This window comes from Auxenochlorella protothecoides (assembly GCF_000733215.1).
Source record: "Auxenochlorella protothecoides strain 0710 unplaced genomic scaffold scaffold22, whole genome shotgun sequence".
NCBI lineage: Eukaryota > Viridiplantae > Chlorophyta > Trebouxiophyceae > Chlorellales > Chlorellaceae > Auxenochlorella > Auxenochlorella protothecoides.
In genome coordinates this window covers 101,999-119,982 of record NW_011934209.1, presented here as the reverse complement: position 1 = coordinate 119,982, position 17,984 = coordinate 101,999, and the positions used below count along the sequence as shown (strand labels likewise).

The 17,984-nt window shown below is 63.2% G+C and overlaps 8 protein-coding genes across 8 annotated transcripts in view; 4 read left to right on the top strand and 4 right to left on the bottom strand.

The window, feature by feature from the left end:
- Nucleotides 1-477: 477 nt before the first annotated feature.
- On the top strand, nucleotides 478-3,331 carry F751_2297 (Protein argonaute 1; the record flags this gene model as incomplete). Its single annotated transcript, XM_011399165.1, has 4 exons — nucleotides 478-972; nucleotides 1,045-1,825; nucleotides 2,050-2,532; nucleotides 2,967-3,331. The coding sequence occupies 4 exons, from the start codon at nucleotides 478-480 to the stop codon at nucleotides 3,329-3,331; spliced, it is 2,124 nt and encodes a 707-aa protein (XP_011397467.1).
- Nucleotides 3,332-3,902: 571 nt separating this feature from the next.
- Nucleotides 3,903-4,640, bottom strand: F751_2296 (60S ribosomal protein L44; the record flags this gene model as incomplete). The annotated part of the gene is made up of 4 exons (XM_011399164.1): nucleotides 3,903-3,959; nucleotides 4,116-4,190; nucleotides 4,310-4,377; nucleotides 4,475-4,640. 4 exons carry the CDS (start codon nucleotides 4,638-4,640, stop codon nucleotides 3,903-3,905), a joined length of 366 nt encoding a protein of 121 aa, XP_011397466.1.
- Nucleotides 4,641-5,572: 932 nt separating this feature from the next.
- F751_2295 (hypothetical protein) lies at nucleotides 5,573-6,278 on the bottom strand (the record flags this gene model as incomplete). Its single annotated transcript, XM_011399163.1, has 2 exons — nucleotides 5,573-5,829; nucleotides 5,954-6,278. The coding sequence occupies 2 exons, from the start codon at nucleotides 6,276-6,278 to the stop codon at nucleotides 5,573-5,575; spliced, it is 582 nt and encodes a 193-aa protein (XP_011397465.1).
- An 840-nt stretch (nucleotides 6,279-7,118) lies between these two features.
- F751_2294 (putative UDP-N-acetylglucosamine-peptide N-acetylglucosaminyltransferase SEC) lies at nucleotides 7,119-10,878 on the top strand (the record flags this gene model as incomplete). Its single annotated transcript, XM_011399162.1, has 10 exons — nucleotides 7,119-7,418; nucleotides 7,624-8,124; nucleotides 8,301-8,445; nucleotides 8,625-8,760; nucleotides 8,942-9,232; nucleotides 9,371-9,525; nucleotides 9,688-9,821; nucleotides 10,049-10,117; nucleotides 10,409-10,624; nucleotides 10,792-10,878. 10 exons carry the CDS (start codon nucleotides 7,119-7,121, stop codon nucleotides 10,876-10,878), a joined length of 2,034 nt encoding a protein of 677 aa, XP_011397464.1.
- A 985-nt stretch (nucleotides 10,879-11,863) lies between these two features.
- On the top strand, nucleotides 11,864-13,003 carry F751_2293 (hypothetical protein; the record flags this gene model as incomplete). The annotated part of the gene is made up of 4 exons (XM_011399161.1): nucleotides 11,864-11,929; nucleotides 12,096-12,291; nucleotides 12,538-12,641; nucleotides 12,824-13,003. The coding sequence occupies 4 exons, from the start codon at nucleotides 11,864-11,866 to the stop codon at nucleotides 13,001-13,003; spliced, it is 546 nt and encodes a 181-aa protein (XP_011397463.1).
- Nucleotides 13,004-13,352: 349 nt separating this feature from the next.
- On the bottom strand, nucleotides 13,353-14,418 carry F751_2292 (Vesicle-associated membrane protein 713; the record flags this gene model as incomplete). The annotated part of the gene is made up of 3 exons (XM_011399160.1): nucleotides 13,353-13,562; nucleotides 13,853-14,086; nucleotides 14,197-14,418. 3 exons carry the CDS (start codon nucleotides 14,416-14,418, stop codon nucleotides 13,353-13,355), a joined length of 666 nt encoding a protein of 221 aa, XP_011397462.1.
- Nucleotides 14,419-14,769: 351 nt separating this feature from the next.
- Nucleotides 14,770-15,911, bottom strand: F751_2291 (HMG box-containing protein C19G7.04; the record flags this gene model as incomplete). The annotated part of the gene is made up of 4 exons (XM_011399159.1): nucleotides 14,770-14,834; nucleotides 14,958-15,130; nucleotides 15,341-15,586; nucleotides 15,898-15,911. The coding sequence occupies 4 exons, from the start codon at nucleotides 15,909-15,911 to the stop codon at nucleotides 14,770-14,772; spliced, it is 498 nt and encodes a 165-aa protein (XP_011397461.1).
- Nucleotides 15,912-17,181: 1,270 nt separating this feature from the next.
- The window catches only part of F751_2290 (putative exocyst complex component 4), a gene marked incomplete at both ends in the record, with an annotated part of 3,625 nt that continues 2,822 nt past the window's right edge, over nucleotides 17,182-17,984 (top strand). Inside the window, 3 exons of the mRNA XM_011399158.1 lie at nucleotides 17,182-17,346; nucleotides 17,496-17,624; nucleotides 17,815-17,955. Of these exons, the coding sequence (XP_011397460.1) occupies nucleotides 17,182-17,346; nucleotides 17,496-17,624; nucleotides 17,815-17,955 (435 nt within the window). The remainder of the gene's footprint in view (nucleotides 17,347-17,495; nucleotides 17,625-17,814; nucleotides 17,956-17,984) is intronic.

The window sequence follows — 17,984 nt, the reverse complement described above, 5'->3', positions numbered from 1 at the left end:
GGCTACGGCGGCCGCGAGGGCGGTGGCCGCGGCAGATTTGGCGGCCGCGACGGCGGTGGCCGCGGGGGGTTCGGCGGCCGCGACAGCGGGGGCCGCGGCGGCTTTGGCGGCGGCGGCTTTGGCGGCGGCGGCTTCGACCGCCCCGCCAACCCCACCACACCCGTGCCCGATGGCGGTGCGCTGATCCGGCTGCACGAACTGCCGCCGCCCACGCCCGCGGAGGAGCTGGCGCGACTGACCTACCAGCCCGCACACGCGCTGCGCCCGGGGCTGGGCCAGGCTGGGCGCCCCGTGACGGTGGTGGCCAACTGGTTCCGCGTGCAGAGCACGCTGGAGGAGGCGTACCAGTACGACGTGGACGTGCGCAGCGTGCCGCGCGAGCCCGAGCCCGGCGCGCCGCCGCGGCCGGCGCGGCCGCCGCGCGGCAGCGCGGGCGAGGACGGCAAGCCGCTGCCGGCCAACGTGTGCCGCGCGGCCATGGGCGCAGTGGCGGTCGCCCGGGCCTGGCCCGCCGGCTCCTGGGCCTTCGACGGGCGCAAGGTCATGTACGCGCCCGTGACCAGCCTCGTCCCCGCAGAGGGCCTGCGCCTGGAGGTGGAGGCCGCGCCGGCGGGCGAGGACAAGCCGCGGCGTCTGGCGGTGGTCATCCGCCGCGCGGCCATCGTGTCTGTCGCGGCGCTGCACCGCTTCATCTCCGGCCAGCGCGACGAGGAGGAGTACGCCTACCACGCGCTGCAGTGCCTGGACATCGTGCTGAAGCACCGCATGGCCATGGCCGATCGGTCGCTGCCCGTGGCGCGCGGCGTGTTCTTCCGCGGCCCCGGCACGCGCTCGCTGGGCGGCGGCGCGGAGGTCTGGCTGGGCTACCAGCAGTCCCTGCGTCCCTGCCAGACCGGGCTGGCCCTGAACGTGGACATGGCCGCCACCGCGGTGCTGGAGGAGAAGCCGCTGCTGGAGCTGGTGGCCGACAAGGTGGGGCACGTGGCGGGGCCGCTGCCCGACGCCGCGCGGCGCCGCCTGAACCGCGACCTGCGGGGCGTCAAGGTGGTGACCAGCCACACAGGCATGACCAAGGCCATCCGCCACCTGTCCCGGGGCAGCCCCTTCCAGGAGACCTTTGAGCGGGAGGGACGCCAGGTCAGCGTCGCCGACTACCTGGAGGCCCAGTACGGCGTGCGCCTGACCAACCGCGACATGCCCTGCGTCGCCGTCGGCAACGGCACCGTGCTGCTGCCCATGGAGCTGTGCCGCGTGGCACCGCGCCAGCGCCTGATGCGCCTGGACGAGGCGCAGACGTCGGAGATCATCAAGATTGCGGCCCAGCGCCCGGGCGACCGCCTGGCCGCCATCGACCACGCCGTCAACCGCCAGGCCGCCTTCCCGGACGACCCCACTGCCCGCGCCTTCGGCCTGTCCATCTCCTCGCGTACCGTGGAGGTGGGCGCACGCGTGCTGCCCAACCCCATGCTCGCTTATGGCTCGCCCGGCCGCTACGACCCCAAGGGCGGCGGCTCCTGGAACCTGCGCGACGTGCGATTCCTCAATGGCTCCAGCCTGCCCTCCTGGGCCGTAGTCTGCTTCGCCAACCAGCGCTTCGCGGCCGAAGATCTGGAGGCGGCGCGCGGCCAGCACGGGCCCACCTTCATGGCCGAGTTCGTGGACATGCTGAACAAGTGCGGCGTGACCACGCCCCGCGAGTTCCCCCCCGTCGTCTACCCCGACCGCAACGCGACCGTCTACTCGGCGGTGACGGAGGCCAAGGCCAGGGCCCAGGCCGCCTTTGGCGCCCCCGCCGCGCTGGTCCTGGTTGTCCTGCCGGACACAGGTGTTATTTGGGGGGGGAAAGGGGGAGGATGCGCTCTGCGGGTTTGCTGCTAGAGGGTGTTATGAAGGGGGTAAATGCCGGGGGGGGAAGGGGGGGAGAACTCTGCAAACGCAGCGTGGGGTCCTGAAACTCCGCCAGGATATGCTCAGAACTGTGCTTGAAGCAACTCCCCACTCCTCACATGACCCGCATGTATACGCCCACCCACCCATTCATCCACCTAGGTGCTGCGCTGTACCGCGAGGTGAAGCAGGCCAGCGACAGCATGCTGGGCCTGCCCACGCAGTGCATTGTGTCGCGCAAGGCGGGCATTGGCTGCCCCGCGCGCGGGCGCCCCCAGTACTGCGCCAACGTGGCCATGAAGGTGAACGCCAAGCTGGGTGGCTGCAACACGCGCCTGGGCGACGTGGAGCGCCTCCCCGTCCTGGGCGCGCGCCGGCCCTTCATGATCCTGGGCGCCGACGTGACGCACCCGCGCCCCGGCGAGGGCGGCCCCTCCATCGCCGCGGTGGTGGGCAGCATGGACGCCACCGCCACGCGCTACGCGGCGCGCGTGACCATGCAGCGCGGCGGCCAGGAGATCGTGGCCGAGCTCAAGGCCATGGTCAAGAGCCTGTTGCTGGAGTTTTACGGCGCGACGCGCGGCATGCGCCCCGAGTCGCTGCTCTTCTACCGCGATGGCGTGTCGGAGAGCCAGTTTCTAGGAGGTGTACTACAAGGAGTACAGCGCGCTGCTGGAGGCCTGCGCGGAGATGGGCGATGCGGGGGCTGAATACCGGCCTCCCATCACCTTTGTCATCGTGCAGAAGCGGCACCACACACGCTTCTTCCCAAAGTCCACCGACCAGAGCAACCGCGACCGCTCCGGAAACGTCCTGCCAGGGGTGTGTGTGCGGGCGGGGGGGGTGGAGGGGGGGGAGGGGGGTCATTGATGTTGAGCTGGGGGACCGGAAGGGGTAATGGGGGTGCAGACCACACCTGATGCCCGCGTGAAACTCAGGCCAGGCCGTATGGGGGCATTGAGAGCACGAGGTACACGGTTGCAGGCCCCGTCATCACCACGTCCTCCCTCCCTCTTTCCCTGAAATGACTCGACTCACCTCCCCCCGATCCCACCCCCATCCCGTCACCACTCCATCAGGCACGGTGGTGGACAACGACATCGCCCACCCCCACGACTTCTCCTTCTACCTCAACTCCCACTCTGGCATCCAGGGGACCTCCAAGCCGGCTCACTACTCGGTGCTGGTGGACGAGAACAAGTTTGGCGCGGACGGCATGCAGCTGCTCACCTACCACCTCTGCTACCTCTTCTGCCGCTGCACCCGCTCCATCAGTGTCTGCCCGCCTGCGCAGTATGCGCACCTGGCCGCCTTCAGGGGCAGGCTCATGCTGCGCGGGGAGGGCGGCTCCGACACCGCCAGCTCCGCCTCGGGCGGGGGCGGCGGCACCGTCGAGTTCATGTCCATCAACCCCCGCCTCCAGAAGGCCATGTTCTATGTCTGATGCGCGGGGTGTCCGGGTGTGGAGGGGCAGAAGGCTGGGTGATGGCGGGCGCCACGCGAGTCATGCTCGTCATCCTTTTCAACCATGCACATGAATTCTCTGGTCTGAGTTTTTGAGTGTTCTGAACAGCCCCCTCTCATGGACAGGGCCTGACGCATGGGTGGCACGTCGTGCGCAGGGGGGCTGGACTCAATGTCACCCCTTGCGCACACTGAGGGGAGAAATCCCACCCTTGATGCAACCATGAGTGTAAGGCTCGCAGAGTGCGATCGCACTCCCTGGGTGCACATTTCCACTTGAGTGGTTGCATGGCAGGGGCAAAGCAGACCGACAGCCCACAGCCTCAGTCCTGTAAAAGGCCTATGGACATAAAGTCCTGTGAGATTTGGTGCTGCATGCTTGAAGAAACCAGTACAGGCTCCAGATCGGGCCCACCACGCACTTCCCCTCCCGGGCTGCCCACCCCTGTCCACTCCTACGCCACCACATCCGTGTCAGCAGCAAGTGTATGATGTCCTTTACACCACAGCCGCAGCCAACCAGGCAAACAGAGCAGGAGGCTCCAAGACGATCAGTACAGACCGCCCTTGGTCTTCTTCTCTCCGCCGATCTCGAAGTGTTTGCAGCGCTGCAAGCGACAGAAGGATACAGGGGGGGATTGCTTGCACTGAGTGGCTCGGTGGAGTATGCCGGCTGTGGCATCGCAGCCGAGCAATCTCATAACCTAGGTTGCAATTCACATTGTCGCTCCATGTCCCACCTCCGCATGCAACCAACTGTATACCTTGATGGCGTGCATGTGCTGGGTCTTGCACTGCTGGCACTGCAGGCGCAGCACAATCTTCCTAGTGGTCTTGGCCTGAGGGCTAGACACACGACAGCAGTGTCAGCTCCCAGACAAGGTTGGACCTCTGCATGCATAGAATATCCCAGGGCAGTTCCTCGCCGAAAATGTCACCTCATGATCATCCAACATACCTTCTTGTGGAAGACAGGCTTGGTCTGACCACCGTAACCGGACTGCTTGCGGTCGTAACGCCTCTTTCCTGCAAGGGCTCGGCAGGGAGTGGTTCAGAGGCTACTCGTCGAGCACGGCATCGAGCCCAGGATCCGGCAATCTCCCAGGCAGGACGCCTCGCTCACCCTGTGCGTACAGGCTGGCCTTTCCAGTCTTGTACTGGGTGACCTTGTGCAGGGTGTGCTTCTTGCACTCCTTGCCCTTGCAGTAGGCCTTCTTGGTCTTCGGCACGTTCACCTGCTCCGATGGTCGGGGGGGTAGCCAGAGGCATGTGAGCTCCTGGCGAGACATGGAGCCCATTCAATTCCTGTAATTTAGAAGGTCATGCACCCTCTGATCGTCACAGGCGGTGCGCCTGTTCGTCAGGCTCGCAAGGCTGGTGACGGGGCGCCACGGGCATCCTCCCCTGTTGCCCTCCGAGGTCCCCGCCCTGAGGGCTCACCATCTTGACCGCAGCTGTATCCTCTAAGCGGTCTGCGCCGGAAAGGGGAGCGCCTGTTTGCCTCGGCCATCAAAACTCGCCAGAGACTGTGGCTGCGCGGGGTTCGGGAGGTACCGCACTTGCAGTACCGCGCAACATATACCCTGGCACCTTCCCAAACAGTGCAGCAGCGGGAGGGTTGCATCCGATGATCAGTCTGCACACCCTCGTTCACCACTTCAAGGTGGATTGAATACCCCTAGCATCCATACGGTCTGTATTCTGTGACTCATGGCCATTGACCTGACAGTTCTTCTAAACTCCTACCACACTCAGAACCTATTGATATTTACAACTCAAGAACAAGAGCATTATTGATACAGCACGGACTCTTCATCATTCTCGACAGACCACACTGTCTGAAATAACTCTGGGGCTTCACATGAGGGAGTTTCGCAGCAAGCTGCTCAAAATCGAGCGTGACAGCATGCCTCTGATAGGACTCAACCACCGGCCCAGATCCCCAGGTCTGCTACTGCCCCATGCCTGAAGGCTACTCCTCAAGCTCTCAACATGATCACGACGCCACTTGGGCCACACCACCCACGGCAGCATACAGACTCAGGAGGGAGGAGCCAGACTCCCTGTCAGCCTGCAGTTGGAGTGAAGCCCAGGACTCAAGCAGTGCAAAATAGCACTCTATAATGCTCCAGACCAAACACCAACCCCGCATGTCCTTAAACGCAGACCCTGCAAGACGGTGCAAAAGCCATGTGCTCCCAGCCGAGCCTATCCAGGCAGCTCAGCGCACCTCGATGCTCGTGATTCTGCCCTCCTCCACAGAGACGAGGTACTTTGCACTGGGCAGGTCCACCTTCTTCCCACTGGAGGGGACTTCCTTGAGGCCGGGGAAGGAGAGGGGCGCGCCTGTGTGCGTCCCGGTGATGCGCACCTCCACCCGCGCCTTCTTGTCCTTCTTGTCTGCCAGGCCGTCCGTGCTGGCATGCCACTGAAAGTCGGGGATGGCAGCCTTCACGCTTTTTAGCACCTGGGCGAACTCTGGAGCGGGGATGGAGCACGGTGTGTGATGAGAAGGGGTTGAACGGGCGTTCCTGGGTGGCGCTTGGTGCCATGACGGCATTGCGTTTGGTACAACAGCAGGCACTCCCACTCCCCACCTCACCATCCTTGGTGTACACCCTGTCCCTGTCGGAGAACTTGAAGTCATCCGAGAGGGTGTTGGCGAGCACATCCTGGTTGATGCTGCTGAAGAAGCCCTCCAGCAGCAACTTCCGCTTGGGAGCCCCGAAATCAGGGAGGAACTCGGGCTTTTCCAGACCCAATTTCTTCAAAAATCCAAACTGATAGATTTTCAGGCCTGTGCGTGCTGCGGGCCGGGTCCGGGGCGGTGCAGTCCGAACCTGGAGTGCGGCCCCTTCACGGAATGTGGACCGGAGCGATGGTGCAGCCCGAGGGCTGCAGGCTGCAAAGGGTACGGTCAGCGACATATTGATTGGGACCGAGTTGTCTGATCCAGCCCCGTACTCTGTGCAGCGTTAAGTGCGTGCAGCACGCGATTGATCTACAGCGGATCTTCATTCGGTTCCCTTCCCGCGCTCAAAGTCTGTCGGTGCCGAAGCTGCTGGGCACCATGTAACGTGAAGGAGCACTGTGTACCTGCTATTTACTTCCGATCTTGCCATTGCGGTATTTGAAGGTGATTCACCGCCTCGACTTTCGGTGACTGAACTTGAGCGGTGTTGTGGTAAGACCGCACTCAGTGTATTTAATGAACCTCGGAAGTCGTGCCCCAAACTGCATGCTTGCAATGTCATCCGGGGTATGAAAATGTAATATGATGATTGTCAAATAGGACAGACCTGCCTGCGCCCATCACGTTCACGAAGGACAGAGCCCATCGTCGAGATTCCACACCTTCCTCAAAGCGACCTGTGACTTCTTGCGCCTCCATGCCGATTCGAAGGACGGTCCAACATCGAACAGTACACCTTTTTTCAGCTCTGCCTTTCACCAGTATGGTCTCGCTGGTAGTCTCTCGATTGCCCTCGGCACCCCGAGGACCTCACTGAGGACGGTTCCCTCCCGACACGGTAAGGAGATATGCTGGCCATGCCAGTTGCCTCGATATCACACCGCTAGAATATAAATAGCATTACAGGATCGACCCGCAATCGGTGGGCGCCGTAGCTCCCGGCGTTAACGACGCCAACGGGGTTTCGGCCGGACCGGGAGAGCACGGAGCGCGGTCGGGAGGCAGGATGGTCACAGCCTGGCAGGCCCCCAGGTGCCAGGGGAAATCGACTGGCCAAGATGCTTCCCTCCAGGATATGGTGCTCAAGGCCAGCCAGGCATACACAAGCGGCAACTATGAGGCCTGCCTGGAGCACTGCATGATCGGCCAGTCTCTCCTTTGCGTGTCGGCGCCCCAGTCGCACCACAGGCGCTACCAGATCGACCTCCTGCTGCTCACCGCCGTGGCGTACTTTGAGCTCGGCCAGTATGCCAAGTCGGTGGCCTACAACGACGCGGCTGTGGTACTGGACCCCTCGCTCCCGGAGGCTCAGGCCAACCTCGCCAGTGGGCTGAGTCGGCTGGGCCAGCTGGACCTCGCAATCATGTACTACCAGGTGGGCGTGGCCAGGTCTGGTGAATGGGAGCGTACTGGGGCGCACTCTGGGTGGAGGGCCCATCGAGCATGGGTTGTGAAGGTTTTGGTCGGCCAAGGTGGGTGGTGCGATTCTGACTTCTTATGTGCCCTTGATTGCGTGCCTGTTGAAATTCACAAACCCTGTAACAAACGCATCCGTGGTCCCCTCGCCCCCGGTACTGCAGTCTGCCCTGCGCCTGAGGCCCACCACCGTCGCCGTCCAGACCAGTCTGGCCACCGTGCTGCAGCGTCGGGATCGCCGAGAAGCTGGTCGAGTTCACGAGGCTGCCATGCTTCCCGAGTCGGGTGTATCTGATGGGACCTTGCATTCCCGGCAGCTCAGCCAGTGGGCCTCCGGAAACCGGCACCTGGGGGACCCATCACTTGCCACAGCCCCGGGTGCCGCGGCCTTCCCACCCTCTTCTTCCCTGGCGCCAGCCGTTGCAGCACGCCGCTGCCAGCAGGACAGCGAAGTGGAGGCGGGTGCGGTGCAGGCGTATCACTTGGGTGCCAGCCAGCGGCCTCTGTCCTCAGAGGAGCGGAACGACCTGGGCAACGCCCTGAGGGAGGCGGGGCGCGGGGAGGAGGCCGTGGCACAGTATGTGGCCTGCCTCCATCTCCTCATCTCGGAGGCCGCCCAGGCCGAGGCCCAGGGTCTGGGCACCCACACCCACGCGCGACGTCAGGTCAGCGGTGGTTGTGGTGTTGTGTCGTGTGGCCTCCCCGTTGTGTGCATGGCGGGCTCGCTGTGGCACCAGTGCGGGTGGCAAACCGCGCATTGCTCGGTTGCACCGTGTCCAATCCACCCCACCGGGTGATGCCTCAGGGTTTGTCTTGACCTCTCCCCATCCACGATCCCCAGAGCGTGGTGTACAGCAACCTAGCGAGCATGCTGAAGCTGGTGGGCAGGGCCAGGGAGGGCATCATGTGCTATCAAAACGCCGTGGCCTTGCAGCCGGGGGAGGCTGAGGGCCATGCCAACCTCGCTGCAGCCCTGAAGGACAACAGTGCGTGGAGCGGGTTCCCTGACAAGGGACAGATGGTGTTGGACTGTACATGGATGTGTTGTTATGCTTGCTATGTTTGATCACATAACGTTCACAACAGATGATGGAGGCGACTATCACCGTTCTAAGCCCTACAACCCACCACCCACTCCTATCCCATGCTGTCTTGCATGCACCAGATCAGCATGAGGAGGCCATCGCAGCCTACCGCCAGGCGCTGGCGCTGCGGCCCGACTTCCCAGACGCCTTTGCCAACCTCGTGCACTCCATGCAGTGTGTGTGCGACTGGCACGACCGACCCAGCATCTTCCAGAGGTGACGAGCAAAGTGCTGTCTCCTTTGATGTGCCGGCAGGGGCCACGAGCATGCTGAGCTTGGCGGACTCGTTAGAGTATTTGCAATGCATGGTATCTCTCCCACTGCCCTGCATGCTACCAAAGCTACCACAAACACAAATGTAGCACTGAGATTTTGATCTTACAACCTCTGCATGCAGGTTGATCGCCATCACGGAAGAGGAGCTGGCCGCCGGGTGCCTGCCCTCTGTGCAGCCTTTCCACGCCATGGCGTACCCGCTTTCCCCCGACCTCGCCCTCCGCATCTCCTCCGCCTACGCCGGGCACTGCTTGAGGGCCGCGGCAGCCCTCAATGTCGGGCCCCTGCCCCACCCGGCGCGGGAGCCCCTGGCGCCTGGCCGGCGGCTACGCATCGCCTACGTGTCGTCAGACCTGGGCAACCATCCGCTGAGTCACCTCATGGGCTCCGTGTTTGGGATGCACGACCGAAGGTGGTTGGTTTGATATGTGGTGACTTGTTGGGGTGCTGTCTGTCAGGCAGGCTGGGATCACTGTGGATGATTGCCCCCGGCCTCCAGCCCTCCACCTTGCACCGCCCCCAGCCATGGCCTCCTCCCCTTGCAAACCAGGCTGGTGGAGGTCTTCTGCTACGCCCTGTCTGCCGACGACGGTTCGCCATGGCGCGCTCGCATCCGCGCGGACGCCGACCACTTCCTGGACGTCGCAAAGTGGCCGTCGCCGAGCATCGCGCGCCGCATCTCCGAGGACGGCATCCACATCGCCGGTGGGTGGGTGGGTGGATGGGGTGTGCAAGGCGGAGCGTCACTGGGCTCCCTCCCGATGCATTCCTTCAAGCAGAGCACAGCCATCCCCTGCATCCCAGCACGCCGGCCGCAGCACCCCCGTCCCTCCTGCCATCGTCCCGCACTCCCTCCTTTCTTCCCAGTGAACCTCAATGGGTACACGCGCGGTGCCCGCAGCGAGGTCTTCGCGCTCCGCCCCGCTCCCATCGGCGTCTCCTACATGGGCTTCCCCGCCACCACGGGCCGGGGGCTGATGGACTACATCGTCACCGACAAGGTGGATGCTGTGCGGGAGCGTGAATCTGGGATTCTGACTCGTACAGGCGGACAAGGCAGCGTCGCCCCCGCGATGGCAGGCTGCTGCCTGCACTGGGCTGTTCAGCCCCCTCTGGATGCCCGTGCAATACACCATTGCATGCATCACTGCCCCACTGCCCGCTGCTGCACACACCAGTGAGTACCCCTCCACCCACACCCTCATCTTCCCCCACCACACACACGCAGGTCGTCACGCCCGACCACCTGCTCGGCTGCTATGGCGAGGCCGTGGCCCGCATGCCCCACTCCTACTTTGTGAACGACCACCGCCGGGCGCACGGCGACGTGCTGCGCGGCGCCGCCCCGACGCCCACCCGCACCGCGCTGGGCCTGCCCGAGGACGGCGTGGTGCTGGCTTGCGCCAATCAGCTGTACAAGATCGACCCGGGCGTGCTGGACGCGTGGTGCCGCGTGCTGCGCGCCGCGCCTCGCACCGTCCTCTGGCTCCTGCGCTTCCCCGCCTCGGGCGAGCCGCGGCTGCGCGCGCAGGCGGCGGCCCGCGGCGTGCACCCCGCCCGCCTCGTCTTCTCCGACGTGGCGCCAAAGCCCGCCCACGTCGCGCGCTGCGCGCTGGCGGACCTGGTCCTGGACACCCCCGCCTGCAACGCGCACACCACCGCCTGCGACGTGCTCTGGGCGGGGTGCCCGCTGCTGACGCTGCCGCTGGAGAGGATGGCGTCCCGCGTGGCCGCCAGCCTGGCCTGCGCCTCGGGCCTGGGGGCGGACATGGTCGTCGGGTCCATGGCAGAGTACGAGGCGCGGGTGAGAGCAGCGGGCGGGGGGACGGGGGAGCAGGGGCACTGAAAAAGGATCCCGGCGACACAAGCCTGCGATTGCCCCAGCACAAGACCAGCCTCCAGGAGTACATGCAATGACGCCAGCCCCCACTCCCCCACCCAAGCACACACCCGCCCGCCTCACCCATTCAGGCGCTGGAGCTGGCGCTGGATGCGCCCAAGCGGCTGGCCCTGCGAGCCGCGGTGTGCCGGGCTCGGGGGATCCAGCCCCCTGTTTGACACGCGGCGCTGGGTGTCAGATTTCGAGCGTATGCTGCTGAGGATGTGGGCCGTCCATGCAGGGGGTCGCCGCCCTTGCCACTTTGATGTTGAGGGGTAGGTGGCCAGCCCCGCGCATCAGGAGCCCTCACCACGCCCAGGGAAGCTGCCGTCGGGTGCTCCGCTCCCTTCCGATCCAGTAGTATTGTAGAGGCCATAGTTGTTGACACCCCATGTATTCCGGATGGTTGAAGACTGCCTGATTGCCCTATCCCCTGTTCACTGAGCAACCCTCCCCCATTTTGTAACAACGCGATTCGACCCGGTTGAAGGGGTCCTCCCCCGTACGTCCCCGAAGCGCGGAACCTTCCCCATGCCACCATTGCGACGCGCCCCGCCCGACATTCACCATTCCTAATTATCTAGCGACCTCAACGGTGACGCTCCGAAGCTTCTTGCCTCGCCCAGTCTCCTCCACCCGGCGTTGACAGGTGGGGGTTCACTGAGGTCACAGGCGCATAATGCCGGAAATCGCTGCTGCGTCGGACAGCCCTGCCCAGTCACGGACTCAAGTCGGAGATGAACAGCCTCTCCTGGGTGAGCACATTCCCGTGGGAGCTTGGGGAGACACGGTTCGCCTGGGGTGGAGGACAACGTGGGGGTGACGCCTCGTGCTCACACTCCCGTGAGGCTCCTCCGGCGCGCAGACGCGGAGCGGCAGGCCCCGGTGGAAGAGACTGCCGGAGCCAAGCCCGGGGTTGCAAGCAGTCTGTCGTCATGGTGGCGTCGCGTGCTGAGGCGCGAGGAGGTCTCGCCCTCCGTCCCGGCCCCCGTTCCGGAGGGCGGCCCCCCCTCCTCCAGCGATACAGCTCCAGCCACCTTGACGGTGGTGGAGGAGCAGTGCAGCAGCAGCACAGGGGATATCGCAAGGTTGTCGGTGTCCCGGCCGGGCGGCGAGCGCAGCAAGGGCGACAAGGGGGTTCATCGGATCGGGTCCCAGGGCAGCATGGGTCGAAGATCCGACCCCGTCTGCCTCATCTGCCTGGAAACCCTGACCTCCGAGGAATTCAGGGTGAGTGATTCTGCAGCTGCCGGGTTGCCCAATCATGTGTGGAGGAATTGGGATGCCACATGTACACTCTCTGCAGGTGCTGGTGCCACCTGAAGGGTGCCTTATCGCATGGCAAGGTTGCCTGAAGCGCTGCTTCAACCGCTCTCTCTCTCCCTCCTTTCATCAGAACGGTGAAGCCATGACTTTGGACTGCCAGTGCCGCGGCGACCTGGCGCTGCGGCACCGCGAGTGTGCCATCAAGTGGGCCCAGGTGAAGGGCGACTGCATCTGCGAGCTGTGCAAGCACGAGGTGAAGAACCTGCCGGCGCTGCCCCCCAGGCCGCCGCAGGAAGAAGGCAATGCCGGCATGGAGGACGTCTACTGTGAGTATGGCATTTCATCATGTTTGTGGTTTGTTTATGAAGGGGTGGGGGGGTGGGGGTGGGGTTCAAGACCTGCAGGTGCCTGAGGAAGTGGGGATGAAGAGACGCCGATGTCTAAGCTGCCGCATTCACCTTGCCAGTGCCGCATTATGCTGCACCTTTCTCACGTGTGAGCATGGTCAAAGCCTGGTCCCTAATACTGGAGCATGCCCTGTCTGATCGCCCTTCCCCCTTGTCCTGCCACAGCCTCGCAGCAGATGGTGGAGCTGGCGCCGAGCCATGCAGACCTGGTGTTCGACTGCGTACGTGTCACATGGGTGGCCATGATCGTCTCTATCCTCTTCTTTGACGTGAGGCGCAGGGGAGGGGAGGTGGAGTCCTCAAAGGGCTCGGGTAGTGAACATTTGGCTCTGAGAAGCGCACGACCTATCTGGCGCTTGCTCTGCGCTTGGACGTCTCTCCTTTCGTGGTGCACCGGATACGTTCTCCCAGTCGTTTGCCATACAACCTCTCCCCTCCTGTCATCCTGCAGATGAACCTGGCGTCGGCGCTGTGGACCGGCCTGGTCGCCGGCCTCGCGTATTCCTTCATGGTGCGCCTCATGTACCGCCAGCACTTCGCAGCAATGCAGCGGCTGGCGGAGGCCCATGCAGCGGGAGCAGGCAGCCTCGCCCGCGGGCCCGTCCACATCCCCATCGTCACGGTGGTGTGACCAGCTTATCTTGCCCGCGTCACATCAGACACCCCCCACCCCCCACCCCCCCTTGTCCGCTGTCAAGGCCCCTGCTGTACCCTACCCGCTTGACCCCCGGGTCCTCTCCCACCATCGCTCATCAGTTTTGTGTATTGCTGAAACGCCCCAGAGCTGCTTCCGACCCCTGCCTCAACGGGCGTGCGCCGCATGGCGCAGACCCCCGTGTGCCCAGTCGCTGTCCCCTCTCACTTCCCCCATCCAACACACTGTAAAGCTTGATGAACACCCAATGAGCGCAACAGGATAGCGAGGGGGAGTGAGGAGGAGAGTTCGTGCACAGGATCACGCGCGAGGGTATCCGCGGCCGTCAGCAGTGCAGGGTCGGGCTGCACACCACGGCCAGCAGGACGTACAGGCACAGTGCGCAGAGAGCGAGGATGCAGACGCGCAGGCGCACGCTGCGCCACCACAGCGCGCCATGCACCCTCCTCGCCTCCCGCTTGAAGGTGAAGGTGGAGGAGGCGAGGTCGTCTGTGCGCTCCACGAGCAGGTCGAGCCGCTCGCCCCGATCCAGGATCTGAGCGTGGGTATGGGGGGCAGGAGGGGAGTGGGCAGCCGCCTGTAGGATGAATGGTGGTGAGATAGGGCTTGTGGTGCAGGGGTTGTCGCAAGGCCTGCAACCCAGTCTTTTTGGAGGTCTAATTGAAGAGCTTGCAGGGTTGCGATCGCACAGGGGCACAGCAGCCATCCCGAGTCATCATCCAACCACTGGAATTTTTCACACCCCAAGACGTAAAGCCTCACCACCACTCCTGATCCCCTCCTCTTCCGGCCTCCCAAAACAACCTCATGATGAGCCAAACCCACCTTGTCAATGTTGTCTACCATGATGGACTTGAGCTCCGCCACATCACCATGTATCCTGGTGAGGGCATCAGCCCGGGGGTCGGCGTTCAGGCGCAGCATCCGGCTGCGCAGCTCCGGCTCAAAGGCCGTGTTCAGCTCGTACGCGAGGGCAGACCGTGTGGAGGCTCCGTGTGCCGCCAGGAAGGTAGACTGGACGTCAGCAAGGAAGGCAAAGGCCACTCGCCGCCCCAAGCTCTATCGAGAGGAGGAGCAGATGGCGGCATGGCCGATGAAGATCCCTGCCTGAGCTCTCACCATGCCACAGCCAATCACACCAGGATCGACTGCATGAACCTCATACTTACCTCATCAGACATGCAGAGGTAGGTGAGCTCCCCATCGCTGAGGAGGTGGAAGACATGCTTGTCGGCCACATAGGAGGCCTTGGCGTCTGGGCGAGGCACCCACTTTTCAAGCAGGTTCAAGGCAACAAGAGGGGCATTGCCTCTCACAAGATTGTACTCGCAGAGGATGACGGGGCCACGGGCCACCAGGGCATACAGAATGCCCTTGGAATTCGTGGTCATTCCCCGGTCGCGGCACCAGTGCCTGTGCTTCCGAAACGCCGGAAGATGCCGAAGATGCCCCTCGAATGGCCACGATACCCACTCGTACTATTCGATCAGGGCAGGTGGCACTTGAATGGATTGAGGGAGAGGCATGGTGAGTTGTATATTTTGAGAGCGCGCCCAGGAAGTCGCCCGTGTATGCGATCACGAATTTGTCTTCATTCCCCCCTTTAGGAGTTTGATGCATTGCTGCACAGCGTGACCTTGGCACACAGCAAGTGCGCCATGCATATCTCTGGTGCCCTCCACAATCACAACAAGAGCCTCCTCAATGCATCGCAGGCAGCATCTGTGGCAGGCACTGCCGCATCAGTAGACGCAGCCGCAGTGGCCCTCTGCTGCTCTCCCCACCGCAGCGAGAGCTGCTTCATGACCTCCCCATGAGGTGTTCCTGGCGGAAGCTGCTTCCTCTCTGTATTGAGAGGTATAATATGCGAATGAGCATAGGAGGACTGGGTTCATGGCATGTCCTGCGCGCCCAGTCCAGCTCCACCCACCTGCTGCAAAGTGCTGCTTGACGAAGAGGCTGAAGCCTGTCGCTTCCCTGGGCTTGGCAGGCGTGTTGTCCGCCTGGAACCTGCCCAGATACTCCAGTGGTGCCCTGCAACGCCCACAGACCTTTCGGTTGACGTCGATGCTGTTACTGTGGCGCCCCAGGGTGGCTCCACACCTGGAGGGGAGGGGCCGGGGTGGGGTGCTGGAGGCAGCAGGTGGAGTTGCAAAGGGGGGAAGTGGAGGGAAGGGGCATGGGTCCATGCTGGTCATCGCATTGTTGAACGCCAGGGAGAGGGCGCACGAAGCTGAGGCAACCTGTGCACCACGCCCAACAAGCCTCATCTACTCTGCCCCATGGCCACCACCACCACAATCAACTGCGCACTCTGCGTTCGTGCACTGCCAGCGGTGGGGAAAGAAGATGTCGTAAGAGTGGCAGGTGGTGATCTCCAGCTCCGGGTAGGCTCGCTGGGCGCGGTCAGCCCACCCTCGCCACACGTTGCCGTGCGGCGGCCTGGCACAGTGATCCAACAGCCAGGCGGCGACATGGCAGAGCTCGTGGCAGAGCGTGCGCTTCAGTTTGGGCAGGCCGTCCACCACCTTGATGCTGAGCTCTACGCGCGCCGTGTACCTGTCATTGGGTATTGAAGCGGAGTTTCTGGGCAAGTGTTTGGGCGTCTTGCAGTCATGCAGGAGGAGTGTAGGTTTCCAGATCCTGGAGCGACACTGCACAGCAAGGGGAGACGCCTGGCCAGTTGCAGGACCTCTCCAAATAGCAAAAGAGGAAGCTGCAGCAGTGGAGTAGCATCCTGAGTGATAAGCTCTGTGAAGCAGCTCTGGAGCTACTCCATCATCTGTCATGATGCGTGCCACAATATCTTGAGTAGACCAGTCCCCCCCGCTGGACCGCCTCAGCCCCAAACCCCAATCACTCTGGCGCACGTTCGGCCCCCCATCCCGTCGGGGGATTGGCTGTAGTGGGTGAGCCCGGCCGTTGTGGACAGCCGTGGATTCCAGGTGATCGCCAGGTCTGCCGGGAGGCGGTTGTCAAATATCAAGGCATTGTACTCCTGGTACAGGGTCACCGCCAGCTCTGCACGACGGCGTTTGAACGCTCCGGAGGGGATGACGGGGCAGGGCCCCCGGGGAGTGCTGAACACAGATGAATGGGGCACTGCCCGGTCTGGGCCCCAGGCTGGGCTGTGCTGCTCAGGTTTTGAGGTCGAAGGGCTGCAGCTTTCTCCTGGCGGGAGGCTTTCCGGGCTGCTGGGTGTCCAGTCATCATCTGACACTCCCTCATCCTCATCCACCGTCTGTTCAGAGTCAACGTTAGAAGGAGTGTCGCTGACGGTGGCGCCTGGGATGGATGACGAAGGACTCGCCTTTGCCGGAGCGTCCTCGTCACTCCCGCTGTCAATCAGCCACCTGGGAGTCGCAGCGAGGGTTGAGAGAAGTCATGGTGGGCAGCTCGAGCACCACGAGATAGGTATAAGGAGAAACCAACAAGGTCTTGCATACCAGGCATGCTTGCCGAACTGGTGGCTGATGAACCACCAGGCTGGGAAATCACACACCTGGTCGGCCCCTTCCTGGGGACGGAAATGAGCCAGTGCTCGGGACTGTCGGCTCCATCGTCAGACAAGTCCAAGCGAATAACCTCAGGGGGGGTCCGCTTGCTGTGTCCTGGGCCTCGATAGGTTATAGACGGAGTGAAAGGACCGAGTACTTCCCTACACACGAGCTGCTGTGCCTGCCAGTGGGCGCGTGGTTCTTGCTGCATCCCCCATTCTGTTGCTCCTACCTGTTTCCTCGGATAACCGGTAGTCGAGGCCATGCTTGAGCCGTACACTGGTGAGTACAGTGCGCAAACGCTCTGAATCTATGGAGCTGAGTGTGGCAGGCGTCCCCCTGGGTGTTTGGTAGTCTTCCAAGGGGGGAGGGCGTTCGGGATCGGGAGTGAGACTGGCGTCCATCGTTGAAGATACGTGTCTAGTATATGTTACTTATCACCGTTCGTTTGATGCCGACTTCTCCGTGCCTGTCCACATCTGTCTCCAAACCGAAATTGCGCTCGGGAACCACTTCCCGTCGTGCTCTTGTCGGCCCTCAATGTGCGGAAAGTGATCACAGCAATCCTTCCCTGTCACGGACATAAAACAACGTAACTCACTCAAATCCTATGTTTTTATATTATAGGGATCGGGGGATGAAGTGAGGGTCCCGAGGATGGTGGGACGTGGAGATGTGATCCGCCGTGCTGCCGTGGACTGGGACGCGGTGGATGCCGAGCTCCAGGGCATCCCTTCATCCTTCAAGGAGCCCAGGTTCGACTCTGTGAAGCACGTCCTCTCCCTCCTCAGCGATGAGCGGGCCGAGCAGGAGCTCGCCAGGGTGAGTGTGGAGGTGATTTTGCTCTGTGGGGCACTGCGTGACAGGCGTATTCCTCGGCATGACACGACTGGCCTCGAGATGCGCAGTCAAGGTGTAGTACATGCAGGGCTTTCATCCCACAACACCCCCACTACCTCCGCCACGATCAGCTGCGGGCCCAAAGTGCTGCAGTGGATGCGCTGGTGACGGACGTGGTGGACACCTACTACGCCGGCTTCAACCGTGCCATCCAGAATTACTCCCACATCCTGAAGCTCTTCAGCGATGCCCGAGTCCAGGTACCTTTGGAGAGCGGGCGTGCCCCTGCAGTGGCGGGGCTAGTCCGGCAGGCATCGAGGGGGTGCGGCGCTCACTGCCATGCACCACACCGCCGTGCCTCTCCATGCTCGCTGTGTTCCCCTGCCTGCCCGGGTCACTCCGCCGTTGCATTCCCCTCCTTAACCCCTCCCCCTTCCCCACCCCCCCCAGCTGAGCACGCTGCGCCAGACCCTGGGCACCTCCCTGCAGCAGTTCGACATCCGCCTGGCGCACGTGCACTCGCTCTGGCAGCGCCACATGCTGGCCGCCGAGACGCTGCGCCTGCTGGGCGACGTGGAGGCCGTGCTGGCCGTCCCGTCCCGTCTCGCTGACCTGCAGCA